Source organism: Diabrotica virgifera, chromosome 3 (assembly GCF_917563875.1).
Source record: "Diabrotica virgifera virgifera chromosome 3, PGI_DIABVI_V3a".
Taxonomy (NCBI): Eukaryota; Metazoa; Arthropoda; class Insecta; order Coleoptera; family Chrysomelidae; genus Diabrotica; species Diabrotica virgifera.
In genome coordinates, this window is record NC_065445.1 from 138,817,775 (window position 1) to 138,836,279 (window position 18,505).

Consider the following 18,505-nt stretch of genomic DNA (forward strand, 5'->3'; position numbering starts at 1 on the left):
AAAGCTGTTTCGGAATCTTTTGTTTACTAAAATGTAATCTATTTGATTTCTAATAATTCTCCCGGGTTTGTCTTGATGGGATTTCCACGTGTACAGCTTTCGAGGTGGTAATTGGAAAAATGTGTTGGTGACAACGAGTTCTGAGTCTTCTGCGAATTTTTCTAGGAGGTCTCCTCTGTCGTTTCTGACTCTCAAGTCCATGTGCGCCGATGTACTGCGTGTTATTTCCAATAAATTAGTTTCTTCTCTTCTTCTTCTTCTTCTTTTTGTATAGACATGACTCTGTCTGTTTTTTCAATGTGCCTCTAGTAATTTGTCGTTCCATCGTTTTCGTGGTCTTCCCACTGATCGTCTTCCTATTGGGGAACCGTCTCTCGCTGTCCTAACTACCCTATTTGTTGTCATTCGGCTTATGTGGTCATTCCATTCTATTCTTCTGTTTCTTACCCAGTTTATTATTAATGTTATCCACCTTGCATCTCCGTCGTATATCTGTACTTCTAGCTCTGTCCCATAGAGTCTTACCATCGATTTTTCGAAGGGTTTTCATCTCCGCTATTTCGAGCCATCTTTTTGTCCTCTCTGTGTCGGGTCGTGTTTCTGCCGCGTATGTCATTATTGGTCGGACGACTGTTTTGTAAATTCTGCCTTTCATTTCTTTTTCGATATTTTTATTTCTCCATATTGTGTCATTCAGGCAACCTGCGGCTCTGTTTGCTCTACTCACTTGATTTTCCCCTTCTCTTCCGTAGCTAGATAGTGTGATGCGTAGGTATTTAAACTCCATCACTTGTTCTATTATCTGATCTTCCAGCTCCAATTTACATCTTATTGGATCTGCTTTTATAACCATGCATTTTGTCTTTTTTGAGGAAATTAACATATTAAATTTTCTGGCGATTATGTTGAATTGGTGCAGCATACGTTGTAAATCATCTTCACTTTGCGAGATTAGTATTGCATCGTCCGCATAGCAGATTATTTTAAGTTGTTTTTCTCCCATTTGGCATCCTTTTTTAGTTCTTACTTTTTTATTATTTCGTCCATGATCAGGTTGAACAATAAAGGACTCAAGGAATCCCCCTGCCTTATCCCATTGCCGGCTTCAATTGGGTCAGTTAGTTCATCTTCCACTTTTACTTTTATTGTGTTGTTCTGGTAGGTGTTTTCTATCGTTTTAATTATTCCCAGAGGTACCTCTCTCGAGTATAACAAGTGGATAACGTCCTTTAATGTGACCCTCTCAAATGCTTTCTTAATGTCTACGGAACATAAATATGCCGGTTTGTTGTTTGTTGTATTCCAACGATTTCTCTTGAACATTATAAATATAGCGTCAGTGCATGACCTTCCCGACCTAAAACCTTGTTGTTCTGGATAAATTAGTTTAACTGGAATTATCTGAGACAGTAGACATCTCAAAACACCACGTGGGTCATATCCTGCATGAAATTTTGGGCATGAGCAATGTGTTGGCGCGATGGGTGCCGCGTTTGCTCACTTAAGACATCAATCGCAACCACGAGACCACTTCAGAGCAATGTTTGACGATATTTAAGTGCAATCCGAATGAATTTTTGCGTGACAGTAGAATGAAACATGGATCCACTGGTACCCACCAGAGACCAAAGAACAGTTGAAACAGTGGACTTCACCCGATGAACGTGCTCCGAAAAAGGGGAAGACTGTCATAGAGAAAAAAGAGAGAGAGAGAAAAATTGTCAAACGTGATCGCGAACATCCATTAGTGGATTGCATAAGAAGAAGAAGAGTCATATTGGCCGGAAAGGTGATGGCCACCCTTTTCTGGAATTCAGAAGGTGAGATCTACATCGACTGTAACTTTCCATTATTTAATTCAAGCAATCTATAACCCTTAATGATGAATGGTACATTGCCATTTCTTTGTCAGAAGCATTCAAAGGGCTGATTTGAGTTTGAAAAATATTGCCTTTTTAACAGTATAAATAGAAAATCTAGAAAACTAACCAGTGGTTATATCCCTGGGTTGATTTTAAACTATAGAATGTGATTGTTCGAAGTTTTCTCTTCTTTTGAGGTTTTTACACCTATAAGACGATAGCTCTGATGATGGCATTAATATGTTGAAAGTACTTAGCTGATTTAATAAATTTATTTACACACTATCAGTCTTTTGAAAACATACACCAGTTCCCGTTTAGATTTTTAACAGTAGACACATTGATTTTCTATGTAATTTACTATATGTCTACATTTCTTTTCATTTACTATATATTTATATAAATGTATTTCGATAACGATTTCCCAAGTGGAAGTCTAAATGCCAATAGAATTAATATCCAACTTAAATTGTGGATATTTCCCAATTAATATAGTAAATTGTCATATTATGACTTGGTACTGTCTGTCCGTAAACACAACTCCTCCTTCATTATACCAGGTAAAGTGATAAATGAGGTGTCAAATGAAAGCTTATAATCCCAAGGATTGTACTAAAGGTGAGACATTTTACCTAGGACTTCCGGTTTCAGAATTACAACCGGAAGTACTTAAAGTCACCGGAATATTACAAGTGATATATTATTCAACGCGCCTTAGCAAGAGGAGAACAAATAAATACTTCCGGTTTCATGACTGTCTATACGTCTGTCCGTCCGTCCGCGAATATAACTTCGTTATTAATACAGATAGAATGACAAATGAGGTGTCGAATGAAAGCTTATAACCCAAGGATGGTATTAAATATTAGAAATTTGGTCGCGACCTTCCGGTTTTAGAGTTGAAACCGGAAGTACCGTTTTAAGGTCATTGAAATAGTATAAGCGATATTTATATTACTCGACGTTCCTTAGCGAGACCAGAGTAAGTGTTTAATTTTGGTTTTTATATCATTTCCGGTTAAAAAGTTCTAACCGAAAGTGCCATATTATAGTCGCAGAAATACAGTTGAGTCCATGAGTCTTTACCCGTGCGTCATTAATACCTGGCGAGATAAAACACATATTTGATAACTCAAATTTTAACCCGTAATAGGAGCAGTAGCTACGTACTGTCACTTGCTGTTGCGTTTAGTAAATTTCAATTTCCGACTTATTAGAGAGATATCGAAACTCGGAGTTAAAAGTTCCTTTATTACAGGATCTTTTGATAAAGGACAAATACAGGACATGTGTAATGAGAATTATCGAATCCACTCGAAACGCAGCTTTAATGGCCGGGATACACGAGGCTAGTTTTTCAAGCTAGGATAGCAAGCTAGATATCCCGGTATCCTAGCCTGAGTTACTGTCCTGGCTTGGCGCATGCTAGAACGGTTTACATGTGGCTAGGAAATTTTCAGCCAGTAGCTAGTACTACTGCGAGGTCAATAGAGCAACAAAAGCACTAAAAATGGTAAATATTTCTAAAAAACAATGTTCGAGTGAACAGATACTTTGGAAACTGTGTCAAATTGCATTGGATGAATTAACAGAAGATTTATCGAAAAAATGCGTTTTGACAACGCTGAATCACGAATACACTTATCCTTGCAATACATTTGTACAAAATTTAAATTAATCTCGGCTCTTAATTTTGGCACATTAGTTTTAGAGACACGGGGTTATCTGTTTGAAAAACTAAAACAGGTTGACAATACGCACTTGCAGTTCGAAAACACTATTATAGCTTTGCCGGCCAGACGAGGGTGGTACACAAGCCAGGATATTAAAAGCAGTAGAGGGGGAAGCAAGTAGCTTAACAAAATAGAACTCCATGCTATTAAACTATCCTAGCTTAAGAAACTGGCTTACTGTCTTTCTCACTAGCTTACTAGCCTAAAAGCTAAGCTAGTTCTGTATACATGAAGCTAGTAATACTAGTTTGCTAGTTTAAAAGCGCTAGCTTGCTATCCTAGCTTGAAAAACTAGCCTCGTGTATCCCGGCCATAAGGAACCTTTTATTTTGACAAATGACATTAAATAATTTTGTAAATGTAAAAATAACCTATAAAATTCTATTTGTTACCTCCTTTAATAAGATCTTATAAATAAAAGATAAAAATGAAAATAAGATCGTTGAATTTAATTATTTTGTCATTTAAAGAACAACATAACCCATAATACTCATTGTACAACATGGAAGTGAAATTAGAGATACTATATTAGGAGTTGTTAAATACTTTTGCATATTATGGGTATATGAAATGGAAAATTTATGAATAATGTATTTGCTAGGGTATATCCAGTGCTCACCACCTAATGACACCATTGCAAAATCTTCAGACAGCAGTTGAAGTGCTGTATTATTAATCACAAATTGCTTCAAGAATTATTGTTATTGAAAGAACATCTGGTATTTTGAAGAGAAGATTTTAAATATTAATATGTGAAATAAGATGCAAGTTACCTTTTATTCAAAGAATAATAAGAGCTTCTTCAGTTTTACATGTACTAACAAATATGAAGGTGCTGCGATTTAATCGAACAAGCTGTGGCAGTACATTTTCAACCAGGAGCAAATCTAGTGCAACTGCAACTAAATTTTGTGTTTGTTTGTGTTAAAATTATTCGCAATTTAAGGCAAGTTTAAATGGTTAATGTTGATAATTTTATTTTTATTGGACTGCAGTTTGCTAATAAGTTAAAAATAAATAGGTATAGTAATATAGTATAATATATAGTTTAATATTGGTGTCTGATTTTAAGTATTTTATTATTGGCAGTTTTTTAATAAATTTATAAATACATATTGGTGTTTGATTTTATGTATCCGTTAAAATATGTTATCACTTTCCGTTAAAAGGACTTCCACAACTAGCAAAAATATATGAACAAACAAATTGTTTTAACAGGTTTTGGAGAACCGTTGATACACAGATTCGTTGCAGAGCACATATAGGAAATTAAACAGATTGTGGATGAGTGGAATGCCCTATACAAAGCTCGAATGCCACAAAAGCGACTGAAATCCAGGAAAAGCTTCCTTGGAACAGTGCAGGATGAGTATTTTCCTCTTCCCCAGGTTCAGTGGACCGGCCAATCTCTAGACCTAGACTTTAAAACACAGGAAACTATGAATAGGATAAGAACAGAGGTCGCTCCAGTAAAATCAAACATTCTAAAATGGGGGAAAATTGTCCAAGATGATGTGAACTGTGACTGGAGAAATACAGAATATGGAACATCGTCTTACATGCGGCAACTATCCTTGTACCCTCGAAGATTTGTGGCTCAGCAACAAAGATGGAACCGACATAGCCCAAACCCAAAACTGGGCTGAAATTCTACGTCCGAACACGATAAAGTAAAGTAAGTGTTTTAAAGGACAAAAATAATAGAGGAATTAGCTTTATGGTGGATGAATTATTTTGACAGTATATTTAAATAAACAAAAGCTGATGGCACGAAAATGAAAGTGTAATACTTTTGGTTCAAAACGTTATAGATTCTAATACATAAAGAATTAAAATTTCAAAAATAAATACTTAAACCGCTTAAACCTTTGTTTTATTGTATGAACCCGTTTATATTTTAATACCATTTATGCTATAATATATCTGTTGAATTGAACTCAACCTTTGAATGCAGATGTTAACAAATCCTAAACTTTTCCACAATGTCTCAAGTACCATGTATGATGATATATTTGTGCATTCAAATTAATTGAAATTAGGTAGGTATATCTTATATTATATATGTACTAAAAATATTTATTTCTATACAAAAATGTCTGGAGTTTAAATGAGTTGTAAAGAAATTCTATGTCTGATTATTGTAATTATTACACACTTTAAAATTATTTACAAAAATTATAGGTATTTAAATTCCCGTTCACAAACTTTTTACAAACTCAATGTTCTTAAATATTCTTTTTTATATTGATTTGGGTCAAAACATTAATAATCTATATCTGAGAATAAACTTTTGTCCCTTTATTTAGGAGTTCTTTTTAATAAACAAAACTTCAACTTAGATCAAAAATATCCAAAGATGTTAGACGCCTTTCTTTTCTTGTTTCTTCACATAATTTGACAAATTGTCACATTTTTGACACGTTACGTCAAAATAAAGGATCCTTTATTAAAAGATTTTTGTCCTTTATTTTTCCTTAAATACAGGCGGCCTGTATTTTATTACAGGACAAAAATAAAGGACGTGATACTGCGCTTGCGTATATGTCAAAATAAAGGATCTTTTATTAAAGGACGATGTTAAATAGGGTTTCGATATCTCTCTATTATCGACTTATTTTGTATGCTTTAAATGATGACGCACGGGTAAGGACTCGTGGACTCAACTGTAGTTCATGCTACATATCAACCTAAGCTTGTAATCGCGCTTGAAGTCTTTTTAGTTCCGGCTTTGAAGTCATTTCCGTGTAAACAATTTATGACCGAAAGTTGAGTAAAAATGACTCAAAACTAGTAAAATAGTATAATAATCTACGCAAAGTTACACGAATATTTCAAATATCGTGTCCCGGTTATACTTTCGATCACTTTGAGTGAAAACCTAGGACTTACGAAATCCAATTTCTTGTGATATGATAATAAGAAAGTCGATTTTATATTATATAAAATATTTTTCAGCATTGTCAAAAACCCGAAATCAAGGCTGTGAACGGAATCAATCTCACGATATACGAAGGGCACATAACAGCTATTTTAGGTCATAACGGCGCAGGAAAAACTACTTTATTTAATATTTTAACTGGTTTGACAGCTCCTTCTGCTGGCACCGCATATATTTTTGGACATGATGTCAGGTACTTAGTATATTATAATTATATAATTGTTGAACAGGTTGCATGTGTGAGTCCATAGTAAATAAAATAAAATAAATAATAGACTTACTCACAATCACTTTTATTTACCCCAGACGACCGGTTTAGCTTTCTAGTATATGCAAAGCATCCTCAGGTCTCGATATCTGACTCCACAACTGTACCCTGGATTGGAGGATCTGACCCCAGTTTACTTAGGCTTTAATAGTTGTGTGTATTTAATCCTTTGATTTTATTACTTCACTTTTTATAATTATTGTTTTACAGTTAAACATCACAATCAAATACATTTTCCTTCTGTTGACCTATGCCCTTCTTTTAAATTCAAAAATTTCAAGCAATATTATTTAATCCCTGGGTTAAATAAAATATTGCTCATACAAATTTAACATCTGATTTCTAAATTTTCTAAAATTTTTAATATCTTTTACTCTTCCTAAGTCTTCCTAAGTCCATTGTCTGTTTCACAATAAATAGTTTTAATAAATAACATATAATAATAAATAGAATTCTCTAATAAATATAAATCAAGTCTAATAATAGATAAAAAAAGAAAAGAAAATAATCGTTTTCGTTTTGATTCAATTCGAGTCTCTTGGCATCCTCTGCCACCGTGTTTCGGGGTCTACCCTTTTTCAAAGAGGCTTTCCAAGGACACTGAATTGAACCATAAGAAAACGAAGAAGAACTGCATATATTAAAATATTTGCAGCGGAGTGTGGTTAGACTGTCCTCTAACGGGGAATGACGAAATGAGTGAAAATAATTTCGGCCACGAGTCAGTATTCTGTTAACCGAGATACAATAGTACCAAGCGGCGCCGCTAGGAGAACACTCCAATAATGCGTCTCAGATTACTTTAATGAAACGTGGTCGTTTTGTACTCTAAATTGAGTAAGGTATGAAAAAGAAAAGAAAATAATCGTTTTCGTTTTGATTCAATTCGAGTCTCTTGACATCCTCTGACACCGTGTTTCGGGGTCTACCCTTTTTCAAAGAGGCTTTCCAAGGAGACTGAATTGAACCATAACGAAACGAAGAACTGCATGTATTAAAATATTTGCAGCGGAGTATGGTTAGACAGTCCTCTAACGAGGAATGATGAAATGAGTGAAAATAGTCAAAAATGAGTCATTCCCCGTGGGGTAAGGGCTTTTACAAAGTTATAACCATTTTTTTTATGAAAATCGTAACAAGGTTCAGCTCCCTGTAAAATAAAAATAAGCACAACAGCAATGGTTTATTTTGTCATATTTTTTTGTTTATTGTGAAAATTTTTAAGAACTGTTGATATCGCTAATTTTCTTTATATCGAATACAGGGTGAGTCAAAACGCAAGTACATCCTTTTCTCAGAAATTTTAAATGGAACATCCTGTATTTTATATCACTATCGAAAAGTACCATTACCGTACTTTAATTTTTGTATCATATTACCTATGTCTAAATTTGTTAGTTTTCGAGATATTTTCATTCTTCACAGCAAGTTATTAATAGGGTGTTCTATTTAAAATTACTGAAAAAATAATGTACTTGCGTTTTGACTCACCCTGTATTCGATATAAAGAAAATTAGCAATATTAACCATTTTTATTCATTTTGACAATCAACAAAAAAATATGGCACCAATAAACCATTGCTGTGGTGCTTAGTTTTATTTATACAGGGAGCTGAACTTATTACGATTTTCACAGAACATTGGTTATAAGTTTGTCAATACCCTGTATAACATAACAAACCTTTATATTTTTGTGATGGGGAAGTTAAGAAGATTTCGAATATAAAATAAAATATAGGGTGTTCCATTTAAAAAGATAAAAATTTGGTCTGCCACTATGTTATCGAACACCCTGTCACATTCTAACTAATTTTGTAATGTGAAGCTCAAAGTTGGCTACAATTTTTTTTATCAAATTTTATTGCTATCTATTACTATAGCGAATCTACTAGACAGCTAATCAGCTGTTTTAAAATACTTTCTCGAAAACGTTGCTAGCTCTTAGACCATCCGGAGGGAGTCACCCTTAGTGGTCATCGTGATCTTGTGTATTGCCTGTCTCCAAAGATCTCTGTCTGTTCATTTCTTTTAACTAATGCATAGGCCTTTTGCATATTCCTGCAATTTAGTCGATCCATTTTGTTGAATCTTTCTCGTGGTCATCGGCCTTCTACCTTTCCTTGGATAATAATCCAGATACTACGTAGAAAAAAAGGATATGACTAGCACATTCATTCGGTCGTCGAGGAGACAACGCTTGAGGGTCAGGGCAGTGATAGTAATATCACATAAAAACTAAAAAAGATGGAACAAACATATCGCAATATATATATATATATATATATATATATATATATATATATATATATATATATATATATATATATATATATATATATATATATATTCATATATAAATTTATATTGAAACAAAATTTATTTTAGAGATCCCAACGACATGGACGCAATTAGACGAATGACAGGCGTTTGCCCTCAGCATGATATCTTATTCGATAATCTGTCACCACGAGAACATTTAGAATTTTTCGCAGCTGTAAAAGGAATCCACCCGTCGTTGATAGAATTTGAGGTTATGAAAACACTCCGCGATATCGATTTAACGGATAAGGCGAATTCTTCAAGTAAACATTTAAGTGGAGGACAAAAAAGAAAACTGTCTATCGGAATTGCTATTATAGGGGACCCTAAAGTGAGTATTTTTTGGTACTATATTATTTCAAATAAAACTATTTAACTTTTTAAAATATTTTTTCTACTCTCATACTTTAATATATCGATTTTGATTTCACTACCTGTATCATAATGAGCTTTTTTAAGTGCGTTCGCAGAGCCCTGACAACTCCTAACCTCACCGAATATAAATAATACCGGTAATAGATAAATAAGACAAGGTATATTTACTGTTAATTAATATTACTAACTAATTATTAATACTAAATATACCTTGTATATTTATGTATTAACGGTATTACTTATATTATTTTAAAGTGCGCATGCGATTTTCTGACAGTTTGTCACTGACTAGTCGCCGACAGGCTCTGCGAACGCACTTATTATAGGTTTGTTCCAACTCGATACAGAACCGTTCTTGAATCGTTACGCGCATGCGCAATAACGAATAATTATGCGCAGTAACACATTTTTCGTTACTGCGCATACTCGTAAGCGAACAAGAACGGTTTTTGTGACGGGTTGGAACAAACCTTGTGATACAGATTTTCATTATGATACAGATTTTTAACCAATAGAATCGCAAGATGACATTCGCGATGAAGGTGGCACATGCGCAGTGATCAATGTCAAGTCAAATTCATAGGCTTTGACAGTTCTCAATATGTAAACACTTGCGGATACCTAGAATTCCTCAGCGGTCGTCCCGGCACAGGAGCGCGTGCGCGAAAACTATTTGTAATTTTAAATCTCACAAGTAGTTAGGTTATCAAATTATTGGTTACATACAATAAGAAATAATATTGTTTTTCTATTTAACTAGTCTATTATAATTAATGGGTTGCCAGAGTTTTAGCCAATATTATTCAGACTAGGTGTATTATTTACTTTTCTGATGATAAAATTAAAAATACCGTCTCTATTATAATAATTATTATTGTATACCTTGGTAGAAGAATAATATTTCAAATTAATTTTGACACATTTGAACATGTTTTAAACTATTTTTAAAACATATGTAAAACGGTTTTTGAAATATTAGTAATATCATAGTAGTTATTTATAATAACAGAAAAATGTTATAGATATTTATGATATAAGTGTTAAAAGTACACGTTTAAGGCACGCATGTGAAAGTTTGCAGAATGAGCGATAGCGAGTTCTGCAATTCACATGAGTGTCTTAAAAATGTACTTTTTAACACGCATATCATACAATATTTTTCCTACAAACGTAATTACAGGACAATATCTGCAAAAACTTTTACTTGAACTTGAATGACATTCCATTTTTATATTTTTTTGACATTACATCAAAATTGTCTATACGGTCAATACGAATTGCAGTGCCATAAAAATTTTAAAGCACTAGTGCCTTAAAGTAGCATTTTTAACGCTCGTATGGAGTGCTAAAAATTGCATTTTTAACACGGTTGTAAAAAAAATAATTTATCCTCTTATTAATATAAATGTTTTAAAATCTTTAATAATAATTAAAGCAAGTCCACACGTTTTCTTGGTTTCATTTTTAAATGTGTCCGCCTAAATGTATGCAACCAAGAAAACGTGTGGACTTGTTTTAATTATTAATATAGATTTTATAATGTTTACATTAATACGGGGATAAATTTTTCTGTTATTATAAATAATTACTATGATATTACTATTTCAAAAACCATTTTCGTATTCATAACGACATGTTGACGTTCAAAACAAAAGTGTAAAAATCATGTAAAAATAGGCCATTTTAAAAATATTTCAAAAATGTTCAAATGTGTCAAAATTAATTTAAAATATTATTCTTCTACCAAGATATACAACAATAATTATTATTAGGCTATTGATTATATTCAAAATAAGATAGCTAAAAGGAACTACAACGTTAACGGGGTTTTATTATTTCATGTGGTCAGCGGACATCTATATATGAAAAAACCGCGGAGTGCTACCATTTAGAGGGGTGCGTTTTTGAGAAATGGGTGAATTAGTCCCTGGGCACAGGTTACATTAGGGTGAGTTCTATGCACTTTTGGTACAAACATATCTACATAAAAATTGTTCCTGGTTAAATTTTCTATCTAAATATCACTTTTTAAAGTCAGTGATACTTTTTTTTACAAAAATATATTCAAAAGAAAAAACACAAAGAAACCCAAAGGAAAGAAATTTTATTTTTTGTCCCATAACTTTTGTCCACGAGAAAAAAACCTACATATTTCTTCTTTAAAATGTTGTTTAGTAGAGGTAATTAGGATTAATAGTTTTCGAAATATGATTTTTCAAAGTTCGCCACTCACAGCAATTTTGGGCAATTTTCCTTGTTATTTCGCAAATATTGTTCTGTAACTTTTTTCTACGTAACTTTAGGTATATGCAATGGTACACGTAATAGGAATAGAAATCAATTACCTTTAAAATGGTCTACTGTATAATGTTGTACGACTTTTTTTAAAGAGATTATAGTTTTTCAAGGTTTAATACTTTTAATGATTTTTTATAATATAATATTATATTATATATAGTATATATAATATAATATTATATTATATATTATATAATACCTAATATAAAAAAAATATTATTTTTTACATTTTTTACGATTATTTTTAAATAAGATATTATTTTTCAAAATGTAATAAGTACTTGCAACGCTTTTTGATTTTAGGATTATTTTTTAAATTTGTCATTATAACTTTTTTTTTAGAAATGATGTTATTGATATTCATTCTGTAGATTTAAAACGTGTTAAGGTAATTTTTAGAACATACAAAATCGCTAATTTATTAATTAATCACGAAATATTAACAAAAAATAAGTTGATTGCTTATATTCCAAAATTTTTCACGCATAAACGAGGCATAATACGCGGCGTTGATACCTTTTTTACTGAAGAATACTTGAAAAAAGCAATTAATTCCATAGTTCCAGTGGCGGAAGTGAGAAGAATGAAACGAAAAATTATAAACGCTGAAACCAAAAAAGAAGAATTTGTCAATAGACAATTGGTAGTAATAAATTTTAAAGGTAATAAAATTCCGTCCTTTATTAATATAAATATGGTTAATTTTCCTGTAGAACCATACATCCATCCCGTTGTTCAATGTGTAAAATGTTTACGTTACGGTCACAATATCGTTCAATGTAAAGGCAAATCACGTTGTTCTCGATGTGCAAATGAGCATTCTTCCGCTGAATGTAATTCCGAGTTGCAAATGTGCGTTCACTGTAAATCTTCTGATCATCCTTCAATTTCAAGAGACTGCCCAATGTATAAAAAACAACAAGACATGAAAAAAGTAATGGCTTTCGAAAATAAAAGTTTTAAGGATGCCGAATTATCGATTAACAATCCAGCTTATGCCAAAATTAATATTAACAATAGGTTTGATATATTAAATAATCTTGAAAACTTTCCCGATTTAGCACCAGCAAACAAAACAGTTTATTATGCTCCTTTAAATAAACCAAAATCAAATTCAACCGCATTAGAATCAAAAACAATTAAAAGGCAAAGAACTGAGACTTCTTCTCAGACTCCAAGCACTAGTAATTCAGATTTAGAAAATTCCCATCAAAAAAGACAAATTTCTCTTCCCCCATATACACCCCCTCCACAACAGAATAATTTCATGTTTTGTCGAGATAAACTTATCTCACAGATATATTCATTAATTACAAATATAATTAATCATCAAGGAAAATTTGAATTAAATAAGATCAGGGACAATATCATTACAATATTCGATAATAATGAAGATAATTTAGAATCCATTCTCACATATAGTGAAAATGGCTATTAAAAATATTACAGAAAACTAACCATATTACAATGGAATTGTAGATCCATTTATAGTAACAAAGGCAGTCTTATGCATCATATTAACAACTACCATACAGATATAATAGTTCTATCAGAAATATGGCTCACATCCGGTCATCATTTTAGACTTAAAGGATATAACTTTATCAATAAATGTCGTGAAGATGGTTATGGTGGCGTAGGTATTTTCATCAGACAGGGAATAGATGACCAAGAATCCGAAATTATTAATAATTTCGATGACAGTATAGAAGCATGCGCAGTTTTTTTGAACAAAATTAATCTCTCATTAGTATCAATCTATAGATCATCAGATGTTAGAATAGAAATAAATGACTGGATCAACCTATTCCTTCAGTTTAATATTGCAAAAACTATTTTTCTGGGAGATTTTAATGCTCACCACGGCATGTGGGGGCCAATTGCAGACGACAGAAATGGTAGAATATTAGTGGAGGCCATGGATTATTGTGAAATAATTACATTAAATGACGGAACACCAACAAGAATATCCCCAACTAGAATCATTCAGCCGTTGACTTAACTCTAACATCTCCCTTCTTAGCCGACCGTATAGCTTGGTCAGTAGATTCAGATTCATTAGGTTCAGATCACTACCCAATCAATATAGAAATTCAAATCAATCCCTCCTCCTTTGTCATCAACCCATCAACAAAATGGAATGACTCTCGTGCTGACTGGTCTGTTTTTGGAAATATTTTTGAATTAGAAATTAGTGAGCTCAATAATTTAGATAGGAATTCAAATTCTGTAGACAAAATCGAATTTTTCCTCAATGCAATCACAATCGCAGCATCGAAATCTATGCCTATTAAGAAATCTTTCACACCTTCTGTACCAAGACCTTATTGGTGGGATGAGGAATGTTCTGCGATTGTTAAAAAACGAAAAGAAGCTCTCAGCGAGTTTAAAAAACAAGGTAATTTTATCAATTATCTACAATATCAAAACATTTCTGCTAATGTCAAATGTACGTTTAAACTTAAACAAAAAAACAGTTGGAAAATGTTTTTGAATAAACTAAATAAAAACACTCCTCTGACTGAGATATGGAACACTGTAAGATCTATTTGCAATAAACACCATCAAAAAAGAAAACCACAATTAGACGAAAGCCTTATTCAAAAAGTTCTTGATACATTGGCTCCTTCATCTGCTGCAGGTCCAATTTTTAACGACAACATTAATCAATTTCACTTCCATCAAGACTCAGACACCCTTTCAAAAAATTTTAGCTTTTCGGAATTAGAATTAGCCTTAAAAAAATCAAAAAATACTGCACCTGGACTTGACGGGTTCACTTATACGATAATAAATAAATTGCCTGAAAGTGGTAAACTTTTTCTATTAGAAATTTTTAATGATTGGTGGTTGAAACAAAAGTATTCAGATAGTCTTAAAAATATAATTGTGTGTCTTCTAGCGAAACCTAAGAAACCACCTGACTTACCTTCGTCCTACCGACCTATTTCATTGTTATCGTGTATTACAAAAACTTTCGAAAGGCTTATAAAATTTAGACTCGAACATTTTGTCGAAAACAGATCAATTTTACCAAAAAATCAGTATGGATTTCGTAGAGGTATAGGTACAATTGATGCAATCTCCCATTTAGTTACATATGCTCAATTGTGTCTATCAAAAAATAATTACATGTTGTGTCTTTTTGTGGACCTTAAAGGGGCTTATGATGTGGTAGATTTGGAAATATTATATTTAAAAATGGTAACGTTTGGTATCAATAAAAGAGTCTCTATAAATATTTTAAATTTGTTTGCTAATAGAAAAATATTTTTGCGAGATAGTCATAACGTTTTACATGGTCCAAGAGTACTTTACAACGGGCTTCCACAAGGGTCTATTTTAAGTCCCCTTTTGTTTAACTTATACACTGCAGACTTGCATGATTTGATGAGCGATGACATACAAATGATTCAATACGCGGACGATTTATGCATTTATGTCACCCATAATACCTACGATCGCTGCATGATAGACTTAAGACGTACTTTTGACAGGTTACAAAACTGGTTCGACGATATGGGTTTTAGTGTTTCACCAGAAAAGACAGCTGTGATGTGTTTCACAAGGCACAGATATCAGTTAGTCGATAATTTTCTCTATAGGTAAATACACTATTCCTATCGTAAAAGAATATAAATATTTAGGTATAATTATAGATAGTAAACTTCTATGGACCAGTCACATTAAGTATGTCAAACAAAGATGTGAAAAGGGAATTAATCTTCTGCGCTTCCTCTCCAAACAGAGCTGGGGCGCGGATCAACAAATTTCCTTAATGTTCTACAAGCCTTATATTCGCTCGATTTTGGATTATGGGTGTACTCTCTATGGTTCTACCTCCAATACGAACCAACTTACTCTTGATCGAATACAATATAGAGCTCTGAAAATATGTTTGGGAGCCATGGCATCTTCACCAAATCATGCCATTCTGGCAGAGTCTCAAGAACTTCCTCTTAGTTTTCGAAGACAGTTTTTAGCAAATAAAAGTCTATTAAAATATAGATGTTACAACAGTGATTTGATCGCAAAAATTAACTTTCTTGTAATTGACAATTTGACAAATCATTATTGGAAAAAGAAAAACTCTCCTCCTTTGGCAGATGCATTTATTGATACAAACTTGTTTCAAAATGATATTGTTAAACTTAATAAAATACCATTGTATGCACACAGTTTCGATTCTATAATTGACAAACCTATCACCATATTCCCTCGGTATTCAGATTGTAATATCTTAAACCAAGCCATGATAAAATCCATTGTGAATGGTCTCGGGTCGAACTTAACTAAAATATATACAGATGGGTCAAAAACGGAGCTAAATACAGGTTCGGCATTTTTTGTTTCAAACATAAATCATATTGAAAAGTACAGAATCTCAAATTATTGTTCTATTTTTACCGCCGAGTCCTTTGCTATTGAAAAGGCACTAAAATGGTGTGCAACTCAAACATGCACGAATGTGGCAATACTTTCAGACTCAAAATCAGCATTACAAGCTATTAGCGGTCACCCAATAAACCAATTCCGAAATGCCTTAATTTTGAACATTAAAAAATTAATTATGGATCTTAAACAAAATAATGTAACTGTTTCGTTTATTTGGACGAAAGGACATTGCGGAGTCGAAGGTAATGAAATTGCGGATATAGCCGCAAAAAGTAGTCACAGTTGCCACCATATTGACAAAGTATTTAATTTAAAAGATTTGAATAATGCTCTCAAACCTAATATCAGAAGGAAATGGGAAACTGATTACAAAAGAATTGCAAGTAAATCTACAAACCATTATTTCAGAATTCACCCTACACTTCCAAAAAACATTCCTCATTTCACCTTTAATTATAATAGAGCACACATGTCAGTATTGACTCGTTTAAAATTGAACCATGCTCGCTTTCCATCTCACTTATATAAAATTGGAATACTTCACTCCCCTGTCTGTAGTTGTGACAATATATCCATTGGTGATCTAAATCATATATTTCTAGAATGTTCTCTGAACTCTCAATCTTCTTCAATTCTGTATCAAGAACTAATTCATCACGAGTGTCCATTGCCACTAAATATTACAGCTCTCCTTTCTTCCTCAGATAAAGCGGTACTAGATTCCATCATTAATTTTATCAGAAATTCAAAAATAGCGGTATAGTTTAAAAATAGACAATATGAAATCATTTAATGTAATTAAGAATTTACATGTTTTGTGGCAAATAGATTTTGTCTGATGCCAGGATCTCACACACACACACAACTTTTTTTTTCTTGTACATGAATATACTATATATTGCTCAATAAATAGGGCTTACTTTCTGTTCTTTAAAATGGTGTATCATCTCTGTTTAAATAATGGAAACCGAGTGATTCTTTGATATTTTTTTACCTGTATTATTTAAAATTATTTCTTTTACAAAAATTACATAAACATTAGTCTTAGAAAATATCACTTTAGTTAAAATTATGTAAACGTTGATATTTAAAAAAATTTCAAAATCAAAGTCCATCTCTTCGTTAGCATTAGCTTCAATATCTTCCTCTGACACCTCAGTTATCTTAGAGTTCCCACAATTAGTACCCATGCACATGCACCCTTTGCAGAATATTGAACAACTAATTCCTATATTCCTACAACCGCAGTTTTTTGTACATCCTTTGGTACATTTACATGCTATTTTTTCAAGCAAAGCTTGTGGTGCAGGAGCTTTGACAGTAAATATTGGAATTAATACATATTTTGAAATTTGCCCGGCCGAGTCAACTGGATCCAAAGTATTACCTATAAAAAATAAGATTTAATCATACCACACAATCACGTAAAAAAGTTATAATGAGAAATTTAAAAAATAATCCTAAAATCAAAAATCGTTGCAAGTACTTATTACATTTTGAAAAAGCATATCTTATTCAAAAATAATCCTAGAATTTTTTATGATACACCATTTTAAAGTAAACAGAATAAGCTTTCTTTTTTATTATATAATATATACCTAAATGTAGAAAAAAAGTTATAATGGGAAATTTAAAAAATAATCGTAAAAAATATAAAAACTCGTTAAAAGCATAAAATCTTGAAAAAGATAACCTCTTTAAGAGAAGTCGTACAACATTATACAGTAGACCATTTTAAAGGTAATTCTATTCCTCTTACATGTTCCATTGCATATGCCTAAAGTTACGTAGAAAAAAGTTACAGAACAATATTTGCGAAATAACAAGGAAAATTGCCCAAAATTGCTGTGAGTGGCGAACTTTGAAAAATCATATTTCGAAAACTGTAAATCATAATGACCTCTACCATACAGCATTTTAAAGAGAAAATACGTAAGTTTTTTTTCTGTGAAGCAATGTCTATACCTATATTCCCGTGGACAAAAGTTATGGGACAAAAAACACAATTTCTTTCTTTTGGGTTTCTTTGGGCTTTTTCTTTTGAATATATTTTTGTAAAAAAAGTATCTTTGACTTTAAAAAGTTATATTTAGATAGGAAATTTAACCAGGAACAATTTTTATGTAGACGTGTTTGTACCAAAAGTGCATAGAACTAACCCTAATGTAACCTGTGCCCAGGGACTAATTCAACCATTTCTCAAAAACGCACCCCTTTAAATGGTAGCACTCTGCGGTTTTTTCATATATAGAGATTCATTGACCATATGAAATAATAAAACCCCGTTAACGTTGTAGTTCCTTTCTGTAGTACATAA

The 18,505-nt window shown here is 32.3% G+C and overlaps 1 protein-coding gene across 3 annotated transcripts in view; it reads left to right on the forward strand.

Moving 5' to 3' along the window:
* The window catches only part of LOC126881331 (cholesterol transporter ABCA5-like), a 254,480-nt gene that overhangs the window by 162,372 nt on the left and 73,603 nt on the right, over positions 1-18,505 (forward strand). For all 3 annotated transcript variants that reach the window (XM_050645551.1, XM_050645552.1, XM_050645553.1), the window contains exons 12-13: positions 6,551-6,726; positions 9,187-9,451. In XM_050645551.1, coding sequence (XP_050501508.1) covers positions 6,551-6,726; positions 9,187-9,451 — 441 coding nt within the window. The remainder of the gene's footprint in view (positions 1-6,550; positions 6,727-9,186; positions 9,452-18,505) is intronic.